Source organism: Oncorhynchus nerka, linkage group LG20, assembly GCF_034236695.1.
Source record: "Oncorhynchus nerka isolate Pitt River linkage group LG20, Oner_Uvic_2.0, whole genome shotgun sequence".
In the NCBI taxonomy this organism is placed as follows: Eukaryota; Metazoa; Chordata; class Actinopteri; order Salmoniformes; family Salmonidae; genus Oncorhynchus; species Oncorhynchus nerka.
This window is the reverse complement of record NC_088415.1, coordinates 54,504,387-54,530,663: the sequence shown is the minus strand read 5'-3', so window position 1 is coordinate 54,530,663 and position 26,277 is coordinate 54,504,387. Positions and strand designations below refer to the sequence as shown.

General features: G+C 46.4%; 1 protein-coding gene across 1 annotated transcript; it reads right to left on the bottom strand.

The window, feature by feature from the left end:
- Positions 1-246: 246 nt before the first annotated feature.
- chd8 (chromodomain helicase DNA binding protein 8) lies at positions 247-25,187 on the bottom strand. The gene is made up of 39 exons (XM_029623067.2): positions 25,081-25,187; positions 24,110-24,380; positions 22,989-24,019; positions 20,852-21,121; positions 20,624-20,734; positions 20,006-20,505; positions 19,795-19,909; positions 19,313-19,534; positions 19,147-19,215; positions 18,972-19,027; positions 18,705-18,822; positions 18,477-18,560; positions 17,945-18,082; positions 17,696-17,817; positions 13,307-13,550; positions 12,947-13,123; positions 12,002-12,244; positions 11,725-11,884; positions 11,295-11,505; positions 9,205-9,400; positions 8,916-9,086; positions 8,512-8,805; positions 8,202-8,422; positions 7,838-8,040; positions 7,487-7,643; positions 7,319-7,408; positions 7,133-7,236; positions 6,878-7,001; positions 6,663-6,738; positions 6,303-6,577; positions 5,881-6,110; positions 5,094-5,759; positions 4,896-5,008; positions 4,294-4,521; positions 3,988-4,083; positions 3,451-3,594; positions 3,213-3,317; positions 2,999-3,103; positions 247-1,341 (listed from the first exon to the last, which is right to left on the bottom strand). Exons 3-39 carry the CDS (start codon positions 23,916-23,918, stop codon positions 997-999), a joined length of 7,713 nt encoding a protein of 2,570 aa, XP_029478927.2. The 5' UTR covers positions 23,919-24,019; positions 24,110-24,380; positions 25,081-25,187; the 3' UTR covers positions 247-996.
- Between the last annotated feature and the right edge of the window lie 1,090 nt (positions 25,188-26,277).

Sequence of the window (26,277 nt, the reverse complement as noted above, 5' to 3'; positions counted from 1 at the left end):
TCGCAAATATATTTGGATTTATTTAACACTTTTTTGGTTACTACACGGTTCCATGTTGTTTCGTAGTTTAGATGTCTTCACTATTATTCTACAATGTAGAAAATAGTAAATATAAAGAAAAACCCTGTAATGAGTAGGTGTGTCCAAACTTTTGACTGGTACTGGAAGTGTAAACGGCAGAAGAAGAAAAACAACTCAAACACATGCGGTCAAGAAAATTACACAAGGACCAGAGGACTCAGCTGCTTTCACTGTAGATTGCTGTAATTCATATCACAGATACAGTCAGGTCATAAAACAATAATAATAACTCATTGCAGTCATCTTTGCACCATAGCACACAACTGACCTGCTCTACATTGTACAATACACCCATCTTTCTAGCACTGGATCAGTAACTAATATACCAGTATCCCCCCCACCCCCTTACAGTTACCACATCATTTCAGAAAAATGTACATCCACATATTGGACCCCTTCTAGTTCACTGACTCAACAGGGCGCAGAAAGGTCCTATGACATCAGACTCAGGCATCATGGGAGCAAAAGTTCTGGTCTGCTCAGTACATGTGTCCTCTCGTCCAGTTAAACTGGAGGACCAGCTTGGAGGTTCTTGGATAAAAAGGCTCCTAATACAGCAGGGCTCCCCTTAAAGATGAGGCTGGGAATGGGATGGGTTTGAGGGGGTGGTTGAGCGAGAAGGAGAGCAGTGGTTGGGCATGGAGAAACAGAGTTGGGCATGGAGTCACTTTGTTAAGGTTCAGGCTGCCAAGTGGATGGTCATGGAGGGAGGAGGAATATCATGAATGGAAAGAGTTGGGTGCAAACCTGCTCCTTTCCAAAAATCTACATAAAATAAATGAGTAAAAAGAACAAAAAAAACCCAAATGAATCCATAATTCAATATAGATCATGATAAAAAATAAAATGAGGAATAGCATGAAAAGGAAAAATAACATGATTTATCGGGGACTATATTAGACAAGACGGGCTTGGTCAATCCTCTGAGCTGGAGGAAGAGTCCGAGTCCTTCTGCGGCACAATGACGTCGTCCAAAAGGGCCTCCCTGTCAGAACTCTCGTATCCGCCTTGTGACAAGCTGTCGCCGCCTTCCATCTTAACATCAAAGGCTTGAGTCAGGAAAGAAGAATCCTCCAAGTCTTCGTCCTCCATCATGTAGGCCCCGTCTGAGACCAGGGTCTCTTCTTCACCTCCGCCCAGGAGTGGGTCCTCCAGTGGGTCAGGCTGGGGAGCGTGGTGGTGGCTGTGGTGACGGTCTCTCTTGGGAATGACAGAGTGTGCGGAGAGAAGCCGGTGGAAGAGGCTGTCTGGCAGAAAGCCCTGGAAGAAGAAGATCTACAGTTGAAGTCGGAAGTTTACATACACCTTAGCCAAATACATTTAAATTCAGTTTCACAATTCCTGACATTTAATCCTTACAAAAAGTCCCTGTCTTAGGTCAGTAAGGATCACCACTTTATTTAAAAAATGTGAAATGTCAGAATAGTAGTAGATAATTATTTCAGCTCTTATTTCTTTCATCACATACCCAGTGGGTCAGAAGTTTACATACTCAATTAATATTTGCTAGCATAGCCTTTAAATTGTTTAACTTGGGTAGCATTCCACCCAACGTTTTGGGTAGCCTAGTTGGGTGAATTTTGGCCCATTCCTCCTGACAGAGTTGGTGTAACTGAGTCGGGTTTGTAGGCCTCCTTGTTCGCACACGCTTTTTCAGTTCTGCCCACAAATTCTCTATAGGATTGAGGTCAGGGCTTTGTGATGGTCACTACAGTACCTTGACTTTGTTGTCCTTAAGCCATTTTGCCACAACTTTGGAAGTATACTTGGGGTCATTGTCCATTTGGAAGACCCATTTGCCACCAAGCTTTAACTTGTAACTGATGTCTTGATGTTGCTTCAATATATCCACAGTTTTCCTACCTCATGTTGCCATCTATTTTGTGAAGTGCACTAGTCCCTCCTGCAGCAAAGCACCCCCACAACATGATGCTGCCACCCCGTGCTTCACGGTTAGGATGGTGTTCTTCAGCTTGCAAGCCTCCCCCTTTTCCCTCCAAACATAACAATGGTCATTATGGCCAATCAGTTCTATTTTTGTTTCATCAGACCAGAGGACATTTCTCCAAAAAGTACAATCTTTGTCCCCATGTGCAGTTGCAAACCGTGGTCTGGCTTTTTTATGGCGGTTTTGAAGCAGTGACTTCTTCCTTGCTGTGCGGCCTTTCAGGTTATGTCGATATAGGACTCGTTTTTTGTGTGGATATTGATACTTTTGTACCCGTTTCCTCCAGCATCTTCACAAGGTCCTTTGCTGCTGTTCTGGGATTGATTTGCACTTTTCACACAAGTACATTTATCTCTAGGAGACAGAACGTGTCTCCTTCCTGAGCGTTATGACGGCTGTGCGGTGTTTATACTTGCGTACGATTGTTTGTACAGATGGAAGTGGTACCTTCAGGCATTTGGAAATTGCTCCCAAGGATGAACCAGTCATGTGGAGGCCTACAATTTATTTTCTGAAGTCTTGGCTGATTTCTTTTGATTTTCCCATGATGTCAAGCAAAGACACACTGAGTTTGAAGGTAGGCCTTGAAATACATCCACAGGTATACCTCCAATTGACTCAAATGATGTCTATTAGCCTATCAGAAGCTTCTAAAGCCATGACATAATTCTCTGGAATTATGCTGTTTAAAGGCACAGTCAACTTACTTTGTCAACTTCTAACCCACTAGAATTGTGAAATAATCTGTCTGTAAACAATTGTTGGAAAAATTACTTGTGTCATGCACAAAGTAGATGTTCTAACAGACTTACCAAAACTATAGATTGTCAACAAGAAAATTGTGGAGTGGTTGTAAGACGAGTTTTAATGACTCCAACCTAAGTATATGTAAACGTCCAACTTCAATTGAATAAAAATATTTTACTCTCTGAAATTGAACCTATCCCCCTGTTAATAAAGGGTACTCACAGAGCACCGGGCAGTCTCAGCCCATTCTGGTGCAACTGCAGTGTCCGGATTCTCCTCCAGAAACTCCCTCAGATCCTGCAGCATAGGTCCATGCGCAGCCCCAAGCTGAGCAAGAAAATAAAATAAATAAAAATGAACCCTCGGGCAACCAGCATCCACAAATCAATATTTATTTGAGAGAAACCCCCTGCACTCATCCTTTGCCATTTCTCACCTTCTTTCCTGTCCTCATATCAATTATGTTAATCTTCTCACTGCCCGACAGGGCTACTGCCTTCTCGGTCCTCTTCTTCTTCCTCTTGCTTCTGTTCACAAGGAGCTAGGGGTTCGCAGAAGACAGAGTCACTACAGCCGCAGTGGAAATCTCTAATTATTCTGCATTTCTCACAGTGCACTACTTTTATCCAGAGTCTCGTTTGAGCCCCAGCCATAGTCTTCTAGATATAATGTACCTCCAGCATGTCTCCCTCCACCTCATATTCTGGGTTCTCCTTCAGCCAGTTGGGCATGTCCCTGCGTCGAGGGGCCCGCTCCCCACTCAGCACTGTGCCTGTCATGGCATTGACCACCGGGACCGCTCCGTCTGGATCTGACAACTAGGGGGAAGTGAGAGTGTGCGAGGCTTGATGAATGCAGACATTGAATGAACATTTGAGTATGTAGCTTGTTACTTATTGTGGTCTACCGTTCTCAGACAAGTATCTGTGTATTATGAGCCGTCTTAACCACTGACTGCATGAGAATGTGGACAAGTATTGTATACACTGAGTATACAAAACACCTGCTCTTTCTTGACAGACTGACCAGGCGAAAGCTATGATCCCTTATTGATGTCACTTGTTAAATACATTTCAAAATCAGTGTAGATGACGCGGAGGAGACAGGTTAAAGAAGGATTTTTAAAGCCTTGAGACATGGAATGTGCATGTGTGCAGCTCAATATTAGGAAGGTGTTCCTCATGTTTTGTATACTCAGTCTATATGCTTACTTCTTGGTCCCTACGCTTCCTGCGCCCGCTCCCCTCTCCCCCTGACCCGTTGGACATCAAGGCATGCTTAGAGAAGGTCAGCTTCAGCCCCTCCTCCTAAGAGAGTTGGACAGTAAAAGAAAAGGGGGATGGAGAAAGAGGACAGACAACAATTTAGTCATCCTATCTGTACCTCAGTCACCCATGCTTTATCCCAATTTACTTCAATGGCTTAAAAAGCTGAATCAGCTGTTATTACTGGGCTAGAACAAAAGCCCAGGACCAGAATTGATTCAACCCCTCTTTTCCATGTTCCTCTCATCTCACCTTGAGGAGTTTGACCGTGAACTCAGATTCCTCTCCATCTGCTCCTTCTCCACCGGGTGTGCTGTTGCCTTTCCGCATGAGCCGTGCAAAGCTGAGCTCATCCCCTGCCCCTAGGTCGTCAGAGCCTGGGTTGAGCTGGGCGTCAGAGGCGTAGCGCCGCCCTGTCGGCCACTGCCCAGACAGCACCAGTGTACAGAGGCTGTCCAGCCGGTTTATCAACACACGGTCCTGAGGGAGCAACCAGTCACCGACACAACAAACCAAACCTTTTACTGTTCAGTTTATTATTCAACGTCCCGTTATTACTGTATTTGAAGTACTAATGTGTAAGCTTTTACACATCCACATACTGAATCTGGACCCATCCATACTCTATAGCAGTGGTTTCCAACCTGTTTCGGTTACTGTACCTCCAACTGAATTCTGCTCTGCCCGGAGTACCCCTGAAGTACCCCTTCATGTGCATTTTACCAGTAAGCCTATGGTCTTATGAATCTTCTCACGTACCCCCTGTGGAAAGGCCAAGTATTCCCAGGGGTCCTAGTACCCCTGGTTGGAAACCACCGCTCTATAATTGCAGACAGTACACCTCCCCTACATACCTTGGGCCAGTCAACCCTGAAGGGGTCAGTGAGGGACTCCGGTGGCACGCCATCTTGAGATGGAGTCATTGAGAGCAAGCTGTTCTCTCCATCTTCCTCCATCTTCAGAGCAGCTGAAAACAGGAAATAAATATATATACCCGTGTCGTCTTAACTCAATCCTCACACTCGTCTAGATTCCTCTTAGCCATTACTCACCTCTCTCCCTCTCTGCGTCGCTGTCCACACTGTCGTCAGAGCTTTCTGATCGCCGGGAAGAGGTAGACGAGCCTGAATCAGAGTCTGAATCCAAATCAGACATCCCTCCTTCTCCACTTCCTCCGCCTTTCCTTCCTTCGCTTCTCGGGCCCCTCCCTCTGCTCTTCTTCCAGCCCAAGCCGGTGCGATCACGTCCCTTCCCATCAGGGCGAGAGAGGGGTGTGGTCTGTGTATCAGTGTGGCCGAGAGCCTCAGAAGCTCCAAGGAGGCCGGACTCCCTGTTCAGTCCCTCCTCCTCCTTGACGGCGGAGCCCTCCTCTGCCTGTGGTTGGCGGAGGGGACTGGCAGGGGCGGGCTGGTTCTGCTGGATCTCGAGGTAGTCGTGGTGGGCTTGACTGAAGGAGAACTGCGGGTCGGAGAAGACTGAAAGCTCGGTGCGGCTGACGCCGTGGAGGGCGGCGCCCAGCATGAGTTCCCGGTCGTGGGCCGGAGTGCTCCACCAGACAGGAAGCTCGGAGCTGAGTGGGGCCAGCAGCAGGCTCTCCTCCATGGAGGGGTGGGGCAGGACACGCTCACGAAGACGGCGCAGCAGACTGATGCGGTACAGGGTGCGAGAGGCCCGCTCCTCGGTGATGGGGGCCATAGACTGCCCCAAATCTGACGGGTCTGGGGAGGGAGAGAGGGTTAGGGATCGGTGTCTGTCCAAATCAACCCACATATCCAACACCATGCTCTATTATATTTGACCATGTCAAGGGATTTAATAATGCTGTGATGCGGTTCTGACCTTCTCCGCGGGCGGGCCGCAGGTTGCACACCCTCCGGCACATGGCCATGAAACAGCGGAAGTAGCGACTCAGACTCTCGTCCGTCTTCTTGTCCAGACGGGCGAAGGTCCGGAAGCGGGCCCATTCCAGTTTAGCATCCACCCCCTCTTGGGCGTTTGGCTCTTTTATCCTCTCGACACCGAACGTGGACACCACACGGTAGAAATCACACTCCTCTCTACGGGTCCACCTAGGAGAGAAAGTCAAGACACACAAGACAGATGGTTAAAATAGTGGAACATTTAAAACCCACTCCGAGTCTTATACCAGATAATTGTGTAAGGTTACAGCATACGGACACATTAAACAAACACAACAACTGTACCTCAGATTCAGGACACATATGCTTGCAGAGTTAATAGTTGAGGGTAGTAGTTGGTACCTCTGTTGGCGTTCCTGGCGTGCAATCTCCTTCAGCTTACTGGCCTGCTCACACCTCCTGCGCTTGCGGTCGCCCTTCTCTGCTGCCTCCACCTTCAGCTGCTCTCTCTTGTAGCTGCGTTGGTATGCGGTGATCAGACGCCGGAGCCGCGCAGTAAGTGACGAGCTGGTCGGCCACTCACAGGCTCCTGACAGGCCAGTAGGCGGTCCCTTGGTTTTAACAGGCCCCGGCTTGTCATCGACACAGATATCGTCACCCATGTTCATGGAGTCAGCCTGGGGGAGAGGGATTGTCATGAACATAAAAGCAATATTTTCTAACCAAAATCAATCTACGAGAATATGAAGTACAGATTCACACCTCCTCGTACAGGTCTTTGGTGTGCCTTGACGCAGGCTTGAACTCTGGGTCTTCAGAATACTTGTCATCGTCTCCTCTGGGGGGGGGGCAAAAACAAAGTCTCAGCCACCAATTTGTCAAGTTAATGGGGGTGAGGCCAGCTCTAAAGAGTTCAGTGATATAAAGTTAGCGGGTTGTTCAACGAAGTGCTAATAAGGTTAGCTTGCGTAGCTCACCCGTCTCCCAGCTCTGCGTCTGCAGAGTGCTGCTCCGCATCAATGGCCTGGTCGTCAGGGCGACCAGCTCTCTCCAGGAAACAGAGACAGTCGTCGGCGCGCATGGTGGTGTACATCTCATACCCTGGAGCAACAAGACAGGAGTTACTACAAACACTCTCACTAAAACACCTAGCACCACGTTCCTACTGATAAACAAAGGTATTCTGACAAGTAAACAAAACGCCTAAAGACTTTGACATTGAAAACGCAGACCGTGTTTGAAGACACCGACGAGGAGGGAGCGGTCTGCTTCTGTATCCCACCAGCCTGATGGCACCTCCTGCTGCTCCATCTCAGGCATCCAGATGTCAATATCCCTACGAGGACACAGACAGATTCAGTATGTGTGCGTGTAGATATGCATGTAGCAAGTAATGAGTCATTTTAATAGGGTGATACCTGGCATCGGCTCCTCTCAGCACAGAATCGGCGTGTTCTCCAATGACTTCCTGTCTCAGGTAGTACAGCATACGCACTCTCAGCAACACCCTGAAGACAAGGAAAGGGTAAATGCTCTGATACTGTGCACAAACACTTCAGTCCTCTCTAGGGTGAAAACACACGGACTTGTTGCACTGGTGCTTGAGATGTTTGCGGTAGCTGTCGTCCAGAAGCAGGGAGTCGGGGTTGTACTTGCGGATCCACTCCACCTTCTGAACGTCAAATGAGCTCTGGGCCTTCACCCTCTTCCCCTTCCTGCCCCGAGGAACAGGGATGGACAGACCTAGAAACACATTGGCACATTTAACTCACAACCCTGGAAGGCAACGCTAAAGACAGAGAAAATACATCAACACAAACATGTAAACAGTTACCCAAAACAGAGCAAGAAACATTTAGACAATGGGTGGATGGAGGTTGTAAGACACATTCACAGAGTGGTTGAAGAGTGTGTGGTTCTATGACAGTCATACATACCAGAGTGGTTGAGGAGTGTGTGTGGTTCCCGGCCGTTCTCTGGGGGGGTGATGAGCTCCCAGATGAAACTCTTGATGTTCTCGTCGCCACGGTAATGCAGCAGGCAGAAGACCAGGATGACCCTGCAGATGGTCTCCACGTCACGCTCCCCGAGGCGCCGCTTACAGCGTGCATGAGACAGGATGTCCCGCCAGCGCCCCCACCTGGACAAGCACAGGAGGTGGCAGAGTGAGAAAGGAGACCTCGGCACAATAGCGTGGAGCTTGCGTTGGTAGAAAATCCGGTCATAACTTTACTCTCACATGTGTATTGTAACTACACCTGTCCAGAAAAAAACCTCTAGGCCTTAGTCAGGGCCACCTACCCGTAAACAAGAAGGTGTTTCTCCACACGGAAGCAATCGGTGCGGCCATAGCCATTTCCGGTCTGGCGCTCGGAGCGCCTTGAGGACCGGGACTGCCGGGAATTGGCGGGCGGGTACTCGTCGTCGCTGTCGGGGTCAGAGATCTCCCCGCCCTCGCCCCTCAGGGTAGCGAACTGACGGGTCTGCTTCCTTACTCTGGGTGTGTCAATCACCAGAGTGTTCTACAGGGAGGATGGGAGAAAAATGAGCTTTTCACAAAACACATTGAGAAAGGTAGTGCACACACACAGAATGGAGCCCTTCACATTACCTTCCTATTCATGGAATCAAAGTCTATGTCTGCCCTCTTGGCCCACTTCTGCCAGAACTCGGGGTCGTCCAGGGCGATGTCGGTCCTGTTTTCGGTGGCCACGAAGCTGGCCTTTGAGAAGGTGGAGCCCTTGCCCTCGCTCTCGATGGTGATGGTGGTTGCTCTCCTCTGGAGAATCTGGTCAATGTCCTCCTCGCAGAACTTGGAGCCCTCGTCCTCCTCGTCCATGATGGCAGCGTAAGCCCCCTTCCTCAGGAGGTCCTCGATCTCCTTCTTAGAGAACTGCTGGATTTGCTGAGAAGCGGTTGGAAGAAGAGATATTAACCAGATGGTTGGCATCCAAACAAACCGCAGGCTTAAAAATAATATACTACGTAAGTAAATAATATTTTGGGCCTCCTTACTCCGTTGACGTTGCTCTCCTTGTTGCCACTCATGCTCTGCAGTACAGCCCGGTCCAGACCCAGTTTGAGGCTAGCCTTGTCCAACATCTCCCTCTCATAGGAGTTCCTGGTGATCAGACGGTACACCTTCACCGCCTTGGACTGGCCGATACGGTGACACCGCGCCTGAGCCTGTTGAGAGAAGGCAGGGTTAGTACAATCAGATGCTATTTGTACAGCGTTGTAAGGGAATTAGGATGAAATATTAGAAGAACCCAGACAAAAGAGGGAGCCTGAGGTCAAACATCACCTGCAGATCATTCTGAGGGTTCCAGTCTGAGTCAAAGATGACGCAGGTGTCAGCAGCAGTCAGGTTGATGCCCAGGCCTCCAGCCCGGGTACACAACAGGAAGACGAAACGGTCCGAGTCTGGTTTGCTGAAGCGATCAATGGCTGCCTGACGCAGGTTCCCTCTCACTCTGCCATCAATACGCTCGTACAGGTATCTGGGCAGAACAATGATAAAGGCAACTTCTTACTCATCTAGATTACTCTTCACAACAAAATCTAGCTTTTAAATCAACATTCCCATCTCTCTTGTTGATGAGGTATTCTTTCTACAGCTCCATAGACAGGTTGGTTGTTAAGCAACAAAACTGACATGCACAACTATGGGGAAAAACAGACAGGGTTGGTTTAGATTGTTGACAACATGAAAAATAGTTTACATCTCCAATATTTATTGAAAACATAAAAACAGGACTAAGATCGAATCCTACTACACCGACTCGGAGGCTCGTCGGATGTGCCAGGGCTTGCAAACTATCACGGATTACAAAGGGAAGCCCAGCCACAAGCTGCCCAGTGACGTGAGCCTACCAGATGAGCTAAATGCCTTTTATAGTCACTTCAAGGGAAGCAACACTGAACCAAGCATAAGAGCACCAGCTGTTGCGGACGACTGTGATCCCGCTCTCCGTAGCCGATATGAGTAAGACCTTTAAAACCGGTTAACATTCAAGTCTGCAGGGCCAGATGGATAAACAGGATGCCTACTCAGATCATGTGCTGACCAGCTGGCAAGTGTCTTCACCGACATTTTCAACCTCTCCCTGACCCATTCTGTGACACCTACATGTTTCAAGCAGACCACAAGGGTTAGACGATATAGTAGTAAATCAACTATGTTTGACAGACATCGTTGATGGCAACAATGTGGTGACGTGAGACGATATAGTTGGTATACATTTATTTTTTTATAGACGGCACGACAATGCTTCTTCCTCCTCAGGCGGCTGAAAAGATTTAGCATGGGACCTCATTTCCTCAAAAAGTTCAACAGCTGCATAATCGAGAGCATGTTGTGTCACAGCTTGGTATGGCAACTGCTCGGCATCTGACCGCAAGGCGCTAGAGGGTAGTGCGTACGGCCCAGTACATCACTGGGGCCAAGTTTCCTTCCATCCAGGACCTCTATACCAGGCGGTGTCAGAGGAAGGCTATAAAAATGGTCAAAGACTCCAGCCACCCAAGTCATACTGCTCTCTCTGCTACCGCATGGCAAGTAGTACCGGAGCTCCAAGTCTGGGACCAAAAGGCTCCTAAACAGCTTCCACCCCCAAGCCATGACTGCTGAACAGTTAACCAAATGACTACCCACACTACTTGTATTCTATTTATTATTTGTTTTGCACTGACTCGATGTACACTCACACACACTACATTGACACCACACACAATCCTTCACACACACTGCTGCTACTCTGTTTATTATCACTTTACCCCTACCTATGTGTACATATTACATCGTTCCCTGCATATTGACTCTGTACCCCTTGTATATAGCCTCGTTATTTGTGTTACCATTTTTCCTTTCATTTATATAGCACATTTTACTTAATTATATACATTTTTTAAACTGCATTGTTGTTTAAGGCCTCATAAGTAAGCATTTCCCAGTTGTCCCACCTAACCATCTTAAGATGAATGCACTAAGTCGCTCTGGATAAGAGCGTCTGCTAAATTACTCAAATGTTAATGTCTACACCTGTTGTATTCAACGCATGTGATGAATACAATTTGATATGAAATACATTTGCATATTGGTTTCAAACACATCATTACAGTTGGTTAGCTAGCTAGTGAATTCTAGCCCTATTAGCATAAACATCAGTCAAAACAAGACAAGGTATCAAGAACAACCTAAAAAAACTAGCTGAAACGAGCCACTTATGATTCACAACATGGCAGCTCCTCGTCATTGTTGCTAGCTATCTGGCTAGCCAGAATCACAACACAAACATATCTGCCCCATTGAATTGCGGGCATCGTTTTCTTGACGTTGTCAGCTAACCCGACTATACCTCTTGTTGATGAGGCAGTCAATCTAGACCTTCATACCTCTTGTTGATGAGGTAGTCCTCCAGGATGTCCAGGCAGCGCACCATCTGGGAGAAGATGAGCACCTTGTGTCCCCCGGCCTTCAGGCGAGGCAGCAGTTTGTCCAGCAGGACCAGCTTGCCTGCAGATCTCACCAGGGCCTGCAGGTGGAAGTCTGGCACCATGGGGTCGTACACCTCCCTCAGCTCAGCCACAATAGACTCCTCCGCCCCTGGACAAAAGAGAGGACGGGGGTTATTATATTAACATCCTGGGAATGGTATAAAGACAGGAGTTTTCCATGATGGGTTGTACTGATGTTAGCTCAATAGAACCTGTGGTAAGTCGCAGGTGATAGCAGGCTAGCTGCATTAAGAGGATATGCTATTGGGGTTGTGTTTTTGAAGGAGGAAGGGTATTGACATGTATTGTAGTATTGGGTGTGAGGTACCTGTGATGAGGTAGGGGTGGTTGCAGCACTTGCGCAGCTCCATCATGGTGTTGAGCAGATTGGGGACGTTGCTGTTGCTGGTTGCCCCCATGCTGAGGAAACTAAAGTTCCTCTCTAGGATGGCCCGGTAGTATTTCTTCTGCACATCTGTCAGCTCCACCTGTGTAGATCGGTTGTATTAAGCTTGATGGTTATGGTCCATTCCGAAAAAATAATATAATGCTCATATACAAGGTCACCTTGGTTATATGGTGCAACATTATGCATAAACTCTTACCTCAATGATGGTCTCCTGTTTTGGCGCCAAGTTCTTCTCCACATCCTCTTTGAGTCTGCGCAGCATCATAGGCTTCAGAATAGCTTGGAGCTTCTGGACCTGCTCCTCTGTTTTGAGGTCTCCAAAGTCACGTAAGAACTCGGACTCCGAGGAGAACTGAGCTGGCTCAAGAAAGTGCAGCAGACTGAAGAGCTCCTCCACTGTGTTCTGGAGGGGAGTGCCTGTCAGAAGCACCTTATGCTCCTGAGAACCAGGGAGGACAGGAACAGAGTTGAGTGGAGGAGAAAGAATGAAGAAGGGGTGAGTGGCAAAACAGGAGAGGGAGTCATTCTGTCGCTTCCACAAAAGACCAACGTTGTCACATCACAAGTAATACATTTGTCCCCCTGTCCCTTAGGCCTCAATTTAAAATCAGATCGAGCGTTAACCCGCATTGGAGGAAATCTGCATAGCGGCCGTTTTGGTGGTGCAACTGCGGTAAGAGCTGACAAATCGGTAAGCGGCTGCTCGTGTGTCACCAACCACTCCCTTCCTTATTATCCCTACTGCGCTAAAAGTTTAATACGCCGATAGTTGACACTTTCTATCGTTGGCGGAAATGACCACAAGTTCACGCATGTTGTCAAGTTAATTTGGATGATGGGGGGGTTAAAGCCTATCAGTCTAATCGAGGTGTAGTAGGCAATAGAACATCACACATTTGGGTGTTTGAACTTGTAACACGGCTGTATTAACTTTTGCACGGGATTTGTCAGATATTAAGTCGGGGGTGGTTTGGTTGCATCCAATAGCAGTGTTCGCAATAAGGTAACGCAAGGAGCTGCTTGTGGATTTGACAGATCTATCGCAGTTCCACCTCCGACACGCCAAAACAACCGCTACGGAGATGTCGGCTAGCATGGATCTGACAGAAGCTAGCCCTTAGTCTATCTCATAAACACTCACCAGGTCCAGCATCTTGAGGCTGTCCAGCAGCTTGCAGTTGCGGTTCTTGAGGCGGTGGGCTTCGTCAATGATCACACAGCGCCAGGAGATCTCCCTCAGCTCAGGGCAGTCGGACAGAATCATCTCAAACGTTGTGATCAGGGCTTCAAATTTATATGCCCCTGGGATCAGATGGTCCTACAGAGAAAATGTAATACAACACTAGTTAGAGGAGCTAGATGATGATGTACCAAGAATCGTATAATCTGAACACGAGAGAATCAATGTCTTCCAACAGGTCCTACTGCAGAATAACACTAGTACTCAACCACTGTAATCCATTCCTCTGTTCCACAAACAGAATGCAAGACAGACACACACCTTGTCGTCCTTGCAGTACATCTCGTACTGCTGGATCATCTGCCTGCTGGCCAGGCTGCCGTGATAGACGATGGCATTCATGTCAGTCCAGGTGGCGAACTCCCTCTCCCAGTTGGTGATGGTGGAGAGGGGGGCGATGACCAGGAAGGGGCCTTGGACCCCGGCACCAAGCACCTCAGACAGCAGAGATATGGACTGGATGGTCTTCCCTAGACCCATCTCATCGGCCAGGATACAGTTCTGCCTGTAGGGCGAGAAGATGTGTCAATACATTGGCAATACAAGTGTGCGCGCACGCACACACAGCAAAACAAAGACACGTCCTCTGTCAACTGCATTCATTTTCAGCAAACTTAACAACTTGAACATAAGATTCAACAACTGAGACAAACTGAACAGGTAACACAGACATGTGACGAGCAGTAATGGAATAATGTGTCCCTAAACAAAGGGGGGTTCAAAAATCAAAATTAACAGTCAGTATCTGGTGTGGCCACCAGCTGCATTAAGTACTGCAGTGCATCTCCTCCTCATGGACTGCACCAGTTCTTGCTGTGAGATGTTCTCACTCTTCCACCAAGGCACCTGCAAGTTCCCAGACATTTCTGGGGGGGTGGCGGCCCTAGCCCTTACCCGCCGATCCAACAGGTCCCAGACGTGCTCAATGGGATTGAGATCCGGGCTCTTCGCTGGCCATGGCAGAACACTGACATTTCTGTCTTGCAGGAAATCACACACAGAACGAGCAGTATGGCTGGTGGCATTGTCATGCTGGAGTGTCATGTCAAGATGAGCCTGCAGGAAGGGTACCACATGAGGGAGGAGGATGTCTTCCCTGTAACGCACAGCATTGAGATTGACTGCAATGGCAACAAGCGCGGTCCGATGATGCTGTGAAACACCGCCTCAGACCATGACAGACCCTCCACCTCCAAATTGATCCCACTCCAGATTACAGGACTCGGTGTAATGCTCATTCCTTTGACGATAATCGCGAATCCGACCATCACCCCCGGTGAGACAAAACCGCGACTCGCCGTTAAAGAGCACTTTTTGCCAGTCCCGTCTGGTCCAGCAACGTTCGGTTTGTGCCCATAGGCGACGTTGTTGCTGGTGATGTCTGGTGAGGACCTGCCTTAGAAGCCCTCAGTCCAGCCTCTCTCAGCCTATTGCGGACAGTCTGAGCACTGATGGAGGGATTGTGCGTTCCTGGTGTACCTCGGGCAGTTAATGTTGCCAGCCTGTAGCTGTCCCACAGGTGTGATGTTCAGATCTACCGATCATGTGCAGGTGTTGTTACACGTGGTCTGCCACTGCGAGGATGATCAGCTGTCCATCCTGTCTCCCTGTAGTGCTGTCTTAGGCGTCTCACAGTACGGACATTGCAATTTATTGCCCTGGCCACATCTGCAGTCCTCATGCCTCCTTGCAGCATGCCTAAGACAAGTTCACACAGACGAGCAGGGTCCCTGGGCATCTTTCTTTTGGTGTTTTTTAGAGTCAGTAGAAAGGCCTCTTTAGTGTCCTACGTTTTCATAACTGTGACCTTAATTGCCTACCATCTATAAGCTGTTAGTGTCTTAAAACCTTTTAGGGCTAGGCGTCCCGCAAGCGGGACAACTTCCGGTGATACTGTAGGGCAAACAATTCAAATAAATAATCATAAAAATTATGGATATGAAACATTTAGGTACATACAAGTGTCATATCGGTTGAAAGCTTAAATTCTTGTTAATCTAACCGCACTGTCCGATTTACAGTAGCTAATACAGCGAAAACATGCCATGCGATTGTTTGAGGACGGTGCCCCACAAAATATTTTTCCACTGACACAGGTTTCATAAATAGCTATTTAAATATTCACTTTTTGAAAATCTTCCTCTGATTTGTCATCCAAAGGGTCCCAGCTATAACATGTAGTGTCGTTTTGTTAGAGAAAATCCGTCTTTATATCCCAAAAGTCAGTTTAGTTGGCGCCATGAGTAATCCACTCGTTCAACATGCAGAGAAAGGATTCTGAAAATCTAGCCCTAAACTGTTTCAACAAGTCAAAATACCTTTCTATTTACTCTTCAGATACCCTAAATGTAATCAAACAATCATATTACTTACGGAAAGTATGAAACTGATTTTAGCAGGTGCGTCCTGTCTTCATGGTGCACGCAAACACGAATTTCCAAGACTGTCCTTCTACTTAAACTGTTATTTATTTTTCGTTTTTTACGTTACAAGCCTGAAACCTTGAACATAGTCCGCTGACACCCTATTGAAGCCATAGGAATTGCATCCAGGGAGCTAATTTTCAGTATGACCTTATACTTGCCATTTTAAGAGGATGGTCCATAAAAATAAATAAAAATCTGGTTGGTTTTTCTTTGAATTTTCTCCTACCATATGTATTGTTATATTCTCCTACGTTATTTTAACATTTCTACAAACTTCAAAAACTGTTCTTTCCAATGGTACCAATTACATGCATATCCTGGCTTCAGGGCCTGAGCAACAAACAGGCAGTTTACTTTGGGCTCATCATTCAGGCGGAAAATGAGGAAAAAAAGGGGCTTAGCCCTATTTATTAAAACGACTGTTCCACAGGTGCATGTTCATTAATTGTTTATGGTTCATTTAACAAGCATGGGAAATCTTTGAAAGACAGGGTCCTGAGAAAGGGACATTTATTTGCTGAGTAGACAGACCAGTCAAAAGTTTGGACACCTACTCATTCAAGGGTTTTTCTTAATTTTTACATTGTAGAATATTAGTGAAGACATGAAAACTATGAAATAACAAGTGTTACGTCAAAATATATTTGAGATTTGATGATCTTCAAAGTAGTAACCCTTTGCCTTGACAGCTTTACACACTCTTGGCATTCTCTCAACAGGTCCTGAAGGAGTTCCCACATATGCTGAGCGCTTGTTGGCTGCTTTTCCTTCCCTGCGGTCCAACTCATCCCAAATTGGGTTGAGGTTGGTTGATTGTGGAGGCCAGGTCATCTGATGCAGCACTCCATCACTCTCCTTCTTGGTCAAATAGCCCTTACACAGCCAGGAAGTGTGTTGGGTCATTGTCCTGTTGAAAAACAAATGATAGCGCAAACCAGATGGGATGGCGTATAGCTGCAGAATGCTGTGGTAGCCATGCTGGTTAAATGTGCCTTGAATTTTAAATACGGTAGAAACCACACATGCAGAGATCATCCGTTCACCTACTCTGCATCTCATGAGTAGCATGAGTTGGAACCACAAAAAAAAAAAAAAAAATTATATCTCTTTGGACTCGGACAAAAAGGACAAATTTCCACTGGTTTAATGTCCATTGCTCGTGTTTCTTGGCCCAAGCAAGTCTCTTCTTCTTATTGGTGTCCTTTAGTAGTGGTTTCTTTTCAACAATTCGACCATGAAGGCTTGATTCACGCAGTCTTCTCTGAACAGTTGATGATGATGTGTCTGTTACTTGCACTTATTTGGGCTGCAATTTCTGAGGCTTGTAACTAATGAACATATCCTCTGCAGCAGAGGTAACTCTGGGTCTTCCATTCCTGTGGCAGTCCTCATGAGAGCCAGTTTCATCATAGCGCCTGATGGTTTTTGCAACTGCACTTGAAATTTTCCGCATTGACTGACCTTTGTGTCTTAACGTAATGACGGACTGTCATTTCTCTTTGTTATTTGAGCTGTTCTTGCCATAATATGGACTTGGTCTTATACCAAATAGGGCTATCTTCTGTATACCACCCCTACCTTGTCACAACACAACTGATTGTCTCTAACACATTAAAGAAAGAAATTCCACAAATTAACTTTTAACAAGGCACACCTAAATTAACAGGTGTGCCTTGTTAAAAGTTAATTTGTGGAATGCATTCCAGGTGACATGAAGCTGGTTGAGAGAATGCCAAGAGTGTGCAAAGCTGTCATCGAGGCAAAGGGTGGCTATTTTGAAGAATCTCAAATATATTTTGATTTGCCTGACACTTTTTTGGTTACTACATGATTCCACATGTTATTTTATAGTTGATGTCTTTTACTAGTATTCTACAATGTAGAAAATAGTAAAAATAAAGAAAAACTCTGGAATAAGTAGGTGTGTCCGAACTTTTGACTGGTACTGTATGCATGTGTGCATGCATGCATGTAATTTTTTTTAATTTTACCTTTATTTAACCAGGCAAGTCAGTTAAGAACACATTCTTATTTTCAATGACGGCCTGGGAACAGTGGGTTAACTGCCTGTTCAGGGGCAGAACGACAGATTTGTACCTTGTCAGCTCGGGGGTTTGAACTCGCAACCTTCCGGTTACTAGTCCAACGCTCTAACCACTAGGCTACGCTGCCTAGTGGGATATGAAATGCATTCAAAAGCACATAAAGAAATGTCAGTCAGTACCTGTTGTACCAGTTGAAGAGCAGCCAGTTGACTCCCTCTAGCTGGTATTCTCGAAGTACGTTCCCACTCTTGTACTCTCTGAATTCCTCCAGCTTCTTCCATGCAGCCGCTTGGGGTCGGGGCTAATGAGATGAGTGAATGGTTTAGACTGAGGAATGATGACATAGGAGACTAGAGCAGTGGCACTCACATGGAACGTGGCAAACACACACAACCAGTGAATACCCACACACAGCATCTGACACTCACCGTTCTCTTGAGCTGAGGTTGGCGGTCCTGGATCTTCCTAAACTCCACCACCTTGTCCTCATCCACGTCCTCCCTCAGCTCCCAGGTGGCGTCTTCATAGGGCAGAGAGCACCACTTCACCAAGTAATACACCACCGGCTAAGGAGACACAATACACTTTTAGAGACATTTTTCTTTTATTTTACCTTTATTTAACCAGGCAAGTCAGTTAAGAACAAATTCTTATTTTCAATGACGGCCTAGGAACAGTGGGTTAACTGCCTGTTCAGGGGCAGAACGACAGATTTGTACCTTGTCAGCTCGGGGGTTTGAACTTGCAACCTTCCGGTTACTAGTCCAACGCTCTAACCACTAGGCTACCCTGCCGCCCCAACCCAGAAATAATCCTGACTCTGAATTTTCACGAGATCAATTCGTGGTTTAAATTCATGGTGACAGATTTCAAGATTTGTCCTTGAGAAATCAGAATTTAGTCCGGCAGGAGTGCTGCATCCTCACAGATTTCAGAGGCATGGTGTGGGACTTCTCTCACCTCTCCATTGTCCTTGTCCACACTGTTGGATTCATCCAGGATCCGGTCCACCTCTACATAGTCTGGGTTGAAGGGCTCCTCCTCCTGGGGACAGGGGCACAGAAAGGAGAAGAAACAAAAGAAACACAGACTATGATCCCTGAAGTTCATCTCTATACACATTCCCATCTACTTGTCAAATCGGAGGGCTACCACTTTTCTGTGAAAGAGGCCATAGCATTCCCTTACCTCCTGTAAGAGGAGTCTCATCTGTGCGTGTTTGATCTTGAATCTCTTCAGCTTCTGGTGGATCCTCTTGTCTCTCTCCAGCTGCTCCAGAGTGGCCCACTCACAGTGCATATAGGAGCTGAGAGTGGGAACAGGAGGGTTGAGGGGTTAGCTATGGATACTCCAAACAATTTAATGGATCCCACACCAGTATTTTGGTCAATAGACCGTAATAAGGGATTAGCACACCAAAGTGTAATGAACATAAGGAAAGAGAGTGACACTTACTAGTTCTTATATTTGACAAAGAATTCCTCAGCATTTATATAATGTCCTGGAGACACCTTTAAAATAGGGAGAGAGGAACAAAGACGCATAATGATTTGCAACTTCTTAAAATCAGCAAAGTCGATAAATACTAACAATTAAAAGAAGAAATAAATAGCACAGTAAGCACACTCACCTCCTTCTTAGTTAGCCTCATGGACAAGACTTTGTCGACAATTGCTGCATCTTCCTCGTTGGGGTTTTCCTGTGACACATATACATGTGTGTTATACAGCTGTCATTTGCATGTGATAAACAAAACAGAACAGAACAGCCCAAACTTGATTAGATCTCCCACTCACCACAAAGAACTGCATGCTGGAAAGGCCATCCCCGTCCAACTGCAGCTCCTGTTTGAGCTGCTCTCCCATCAGCTGCCCCGCGGCCCCTCCGGTAATGGACGCCACCGCTGCCGTCGTGGTTACGTCCACGTCCTCCTCCGGCTCATCCTCGTCGTCAGTGATTTTGATGTCCAAGTCCTCCGTGTACTTCTTCCTCTTCACCTGACGGTTAGAGCGCCTCTTCTGGGGGGGGGGGGTGACATGCAAACAAGTAAGACACCAGTCAGGAAGTCTAAGACAAACAGCCAGTACAACACCGAACGTATTATGTTACTAAAATGTCAAATCAGGGATGTGCGTTTATTGAAGTGGCATTTACGAAGTGGTGATAGATTTAGAGATAAATACTATACTGTAGTTTAGTGTAGCGTCATGCATGTGTGTGGGGGGAAAAGTGGTTGTGTTGTGTGTAGGTGTGTGTCAGTAGGAGGGATGTGTCTCACTGCTAACATGTCCTCCTCCAGGGCCTTAGAGGGAGAGGCAGGGCTCAAGTCCCCATCAGAGTGGTCTGAGGATGCATTCCTCTTCCTCTTCTTACCCCCCACTAGAGTGATCGTACTGGGGCGAGAGAGAGAGGATGAGAAAGATGATCAGTTTCAAAAAATAGATCTAACACTCAAAGTTAAATGACAAAACTGCTCCTAACAAACTTACTTGATCTTTGCCTTGCTTTTGCTTTTGCTGCCGCTGGTTCCAGCCACCCCTACAGGTGTCCCTACAGCAGCTCCACCTGCTGCCTTGGCCTTGCCTTTCTTCTCAGCACAAGCCATGCCCTTCCCCCCCGCCCCTGGTGGGCTTTTCTTCTTACTCCCGCCTCCTCCCCCCTTCTTCTTGGCTCCAGGTGTGCCAGTGGTCGTTGCAGCAGCCCCTTTGTCAGCAGCCTTCTGTCCAGGAGGCAGTTCGTCCTGGTTGAGGACTCGTGGAATGTTCCTCTCTCCCCGGGCCTTTGCTCTGGCAATGGCCTCGGCCACAATGCGGTTGGCCTTCTCCTGCTTGCCCAGGGTCTCCACACGCCGTACAGGCTCCTGGGCCTTGGCTAGCCGTATCCCTGTTGATGCCATGGTGGTGGTGGTGGAAGGGGCAGAGCCAGCAGCCGAGGTGTTGATGACCTTCACTACGGAGACGGTACCGCCTGCTGTGGAGGTGGAGCTCATCTGGGGAAAGAGATGGACGAGTTAAGAGTAAGGGGAAAAAAAGAAAAAACAACACTGACTAGTGAGATGTGCAATTCAGGACTACATATATTGAGACATGAGGCATGTGTGTGTGTACCTGTGGTTGCAGCAACAGTTTGAGGGGCATGGCCAGTCTCTGTCCACCTTGCCCCTGGGAGATCTGAACCACCTGTGGGCTGCTACCTTGCCCTCCAGACACCAGCTGAAACTGCAGGACAGAGACAGTTCAAGTTACAGATCAAAGTCTTCATAGAACAAGTCAATATTTCTGATTAGTTAAATGAGGATCATTTTGTAATGACTAATTCAGGCCACTCCTCCTTACCTTGGGTCCCCCCTGTTGGTTGGGTTGCTGCTGCACTTGCAGCTGGATGGTAAGTACTTTAGGCTGCGCCCCTGTCTGCCCTGCCCTGGCCTGGGTGAGAGCAGCCAGCTGACCCCCTTGGAGGACCAGCTTCCCTGGGAGGTTACCTAACACCAGCCTCTGCTGCTGGCCCTGCTGCAGCTGACCCGACCCACCCACCGTCACAGCACCCCCCTGGGTCGTGCCACCATGGGGCTGCTGCAGCACGAGGGTAATCCTCTTAGCTTCACCCTGAGGTGAGAGCAATTATCAATTAGAAATGAGAAGATGTTGATTAAATTACAAATGTACAATCTTGAGACCTGAGGTGGAGACCAGGTCACTGTATTCCTGACGAGAGGTCGACCGATTAATTGGAATGGCCGATTAATTAGGGCCGATTTCAAGTTTTCATAAGAATCGGATATCGGTATTTTTGGACACAGATTTGGCCGATTTAAAAAATATTTATATATTTAAACACCTTTATTTAACTAGGCAAGTCCGTTAAGAACACATTCTTACTTTCAACGATGGCCTAGAAACGGTGGGTTAACTGCCTCGTTCAGGGGCAGAACGACAGATTTTTTACCTTGTCAACTCGGGGATTCAATCTAGCAACCTTACAGTTAACTAGTCGCTCAACGCTCTAACCAACCTGCCTCTCATTGCACTCCACGAGGAGCCTGCCTATTACACAAATGCAGTAGAAGCCAAGGTAAGTTGCTAGCTAGCATTAAACTTATCTTATAAAAAAACAATCAATCAATCATAATCACTAGTTAACTACACATGGTTGATGATATTACTAGTTTATCTAGCGTGTCCTGCGTTGCATATAATCGATGCGGTGCATATCGTTGCTCCAATGTGTACCTAACCATAAACATCAATGCCTTTCTTAAAATCAATACACAGAAGTATATATTTTTAGACCTGCATATTTAGCTAAAAGAAATCCAGGTTAGCAGGCAATATTAACCAGGTGAAATTGTGTCACTTCTCTTGCGTTCATTGCACGCAGAGTCAGTGTATATGCAACAGTTTGGGATGCCTAATTTGCCAGAATTTTACGTAATTATGACATAACATTGAAGGTTGTGCAATGTAACAGGAATATTTAGACTTATGGATGCCACCCTTTAGATCAAATACGGAACGGTTCCGTATTTCACTGAAAGAATAAACGTCTTGTTTTCGAGATGATAGTTTCCAGATTCGGCCATATTAATGACCTACGGCTCGTATTTCTGTGTGTTATCATGTTATAACTAAGTCTATGATTTGATAGAGCACACTGACTGCTCATTCAAACAGCACTTTTGTGGTTCTGCCAGCAGCTGTTTATGACTTCATGCCTATCAACTCCCGATATTAGGCTGGTGTAACCGATGTGAAATGGCTAGCTAGTTAGCAGGGTGCATGCTAATAGCGTTTCAATCGTCAGTCGCTCTGAGACTTGGAGTAGTTGTTTCCCTTGCTCTGCATGGGTAACGCTGCTTCAAGGGTGGCTGTTGTCGTTGTGTTCCTGGTTCGAGCCCAGGTAGGAGCGAGGAGAGGGACGGGAGCTATACTGTTACACTGGCAATACTAAAGTGCCTGTAAGAACACCCAATAGTCAAAGGTTAATGAAATACAAATGGTATAGAGAGAAATAGTCCTATAATTCCTACAACCTAAAACTTCTTACCTGAGAATATTGAAGACTCATGTTAAAAGGAACCACCAGCTTTCATATGTTCTCATGTTCTGAGCAAGGAACTTAAACGTTAGCTTTCTTACATGGCACATATTGCACTTTCACTTTCTTCTCCCACACTTTGTTTTTGCATTATTTAAACCAAATTGAACATGTTTCATTATTTATTTGAGGCTAAATTGATTTTATTGATGTATTATATTAGGGTAAAACAAGTGTTCATTCAGTATTGTTGTAATTGGCATTATTACAAATAAAAAATGTAAACAAAAATCAACCGATTAAATCGGTATCAGCTTTTTTTAGTCCTCCGATAATCGGTATCAGCGTTGAAAAATCATAATCGGCCGACCTCTATTCCTGACTACTCAAAACATAGCATTTGATCATTCTGATGGTAAAGTCAAAGGGCAGTCTTACCTGCTGTGGTACTGTAGTGAGGGTAACCCCTTGTGGTCGTACTGAAGTGGTGCCTGTAGCAGTGGCGGTAACCTGTGTTTGCATGGTAGACTGCAGCTGCACCTGTGTCTGGGGTTGTAGCTGGATTTGTTGCGATTGGGCAAGCTGGGCCTGCGGTATTTGCATCTGGACAGTTTGCGTCTGGCCCTGGGGCATGGAGATCAACTGCACCTGTTTCAGGGGTCCGTTGGGCGACTGAACTAGCCTCTGTATCCCAGTCCCCACCTTCACCGGTCCCTGCCCAGGAGACGCTTGGTTCAGGACCGTTCCCCCAGACAGTATCTGCATGCCAGGCCTAAGTTGGGTTCCAGACAGTACCCTGGCAAAGGTGACCTTCCCCGCTTGAGAGCCTGTCCCAGGAACAGTCTGCAGCACCTGTGCATGCCCCCCAGGTCCTTTCAGGATGACGATCTTGGAGCCTCCCTGCCCCCCGGCCTGCTGGGTGATGGCAGCTAGCTGCTGAGGAGTAAGCTGCTGTGCAATCTGTGTGAGCTGCTGTGTGGTAAATTGTTGTGTTGTGATCTGTTGTGTGGTGCCAGCAGAGCTATTGACAGTCAGAGGTGAGCCCAGCAGGACTGTGGTAGCCCGACTAGTGTTACTGGCTACAGAGAGTGTTGTCTGAGGTACTGTTGAAGCGATTGAAACAGTCTGAGGGAGGGCAAATGGGACGGAGGCCTGCTGCTGCACAGGGACTGGGTCTGGGATTATTGGAGCTGCGACTGGTGTGCAGAGAGCTGGGGTGGGTTCATAGGGGGGGTCAATCTGCCCCAGAGCCAGTTTCAGAGCCTCCTCCACAGGGTCTGAGGAACCCTGGGTGAAGGCATCGCCTGGCAGAGCATCCAGGTTGAACAGCGGCGTATCATCAAAGAGGTCCATGATGGGGTCTGCCATGTTGCCCAGTCCACAGAAGATATAGAGAACAAAACAGCCTTGCTCTCAGTCAGAAAAGACAGGGAATCCAGAAAACTGCCCAGAATGTGCACTTTAAAAAACTATTGGAAAAACAAAAAATAATTTTAAATTAATCCAAGATCATCAATATTATTCAGAGTACACATATCAATAACATATAATTGACTTACTAAAATTGGTTTCAGTCCAGTGCAGAGAATTGACTTGGCCTTCGTCTGTGTATCCTCCAATGACAAATATTACAGTGGTGGTGTAGATGGTGGGGAAAACGAGCTAGATACAAGAGAAAGACACTCAGGGAAGAGGAGAGTCCCCCTGTTTCTCCACTTCTTCCTCACCCCTTTCCTCTTCCTTGTTTTCAGTGCCTATTTCTCTCCTCAGCGCTGTGTGTAATGATCGGATGGATGCCCATCTGCGAGATCATTTGCTGATGTCTCTTTGCTAAAGCAGAAAAGGAGAAGATAAACACTTAGCTTAACCAGGAAAAAGTGGTTAAGCTAAAACTGCTCTCTTGGTGAGGTGAAATGGTCTGAATTGTCATGTGGTAGCTAGCTAGTAACGTTAGCTAGCTAGTTAGTTGGTTGACTAGTTAGCCATCTAGCTACCTATAACAACAAACACTTGTGGCTTCTGTTTTTTCTTGAATCAAACATGCCTTCATTATTATCATAGACCATTTTAAAAGCAGTATTTGTATGGACATTAATAGTTTAAATGGCAAGTGGGAGAAATCTGTCTATACATGGTCAGGCGTTTCTGACAGTGTTGTTCTCGGCAAAACGGTTACAGAGATAACGTTAGCATTGAATGGCTATTGGCATTGCATAACCCACATAAAGCGGTTTTGGAATTAAAATCTATTTCAAAAGGTATATAAATAACTACTGCAATGTGTCAGTCAATAACTAACATCTTCATAATTTACTGCATACCATCCACTCTTTCAATCTCATCAACAAACCGGACCAAACCAAAGCAACGTGCCACAATAACCATACTAGCCTGTCTACGATCAGACACGGGTAAGGCCGCAATGGCATTTGGGATAGACTTCGTCTGTTATTCATTTAAAAAAAATACCGCCTAATAACCATCCACTGCCTCGGCTCTCTCAGTTATCATTTCGGGGTGCTACATTTACCTTTGCATCGACACACATGGCTTTCTCCGTCTCACAACACTGTACGATTACAGGAAACGGCCAGGAAAGAGCAGGAACTAACGTTCTTGCCAGAGAAAACATTGAAAGTGTACCCCTCGAATACCACCCGCTTGACTATCATTGGTCTGAATGTACACTAGTCGGCAGCCTTCCTACAAGGCATTGGCTAAAATGGATTGTCCATCATCCAATGAACGAAATCCTGGGCGGAAGACAGTAATGGACGTAGTTAGGTTGAGAAAACAATAAATGCGGCCTAGTTGGGACAATTTGGCTCAGCAGTCCTACACGTTGGATTTTGCTGTCAAACCAGCAGCTGAGTTTACTGCATGTTAAACTTGAGTACGATTTTAAGATATGTCGTATATTCCATAAATCATTTGTCTATCTAATGGTGTTTTTTTGCAAACCATCAAACAATGTGCCCTCATAGTCTTACATTTTCAGACTCTACAAAAAGGAGATCATGTTTGCTTACTCACACATTGTTGAACCCATATTTAAAAGTGTAGCTATGCCCAGACCAGAGATGCTATACTTATTTTATTTTTTTAATCATTTTATTTTCATAGGCATTTTTACAGGCTAAATCAAAACTGAAATGCACCATGGCTTATGGGGCTCCCGAGTGGCACAGCAGTCTAAGGTATTGCATCTCAGTGCTAGAGGTGACACTACAGACCCTGGTTTGATCCCGGGCTGTATCACAACCGGCCGTGATTGGGAGTCCCATAGGGCGGTGCGTAATTGGCCCAGCGTCGTCCAGGCTAGGATTTGGTCGAGGTAGGCCGTCATTGTAAAATAAGAATTTGTTCTTAACTTGCCTAGTTAAATAAAGATAAAATATATATGTTTATCATGGATACAGTGTGTTTTAATAACATTGTATCGTTTTCATCTCTATAAGGTACCTTCATCCTATCATATCTTTGATTAGCACTGGATTCACTAACAAAATCACTGGCAGCATAGGAGTAAATGACACCTCACAATTACCTTTCAAATGCCATGTTGTCCAGTAACTGCCTCCTGAGGAGATGATGTCCATACCAGAAAGACACAGGCCTTCGCCTCACTTTAGCCCAATTAGAAGAGTTTGTGTATGGCACTCTCTTTTTAACTTTACACTGGGTATTGCCGTGTGTGTTTATTTTTAGGGTACACACAAACTGAACT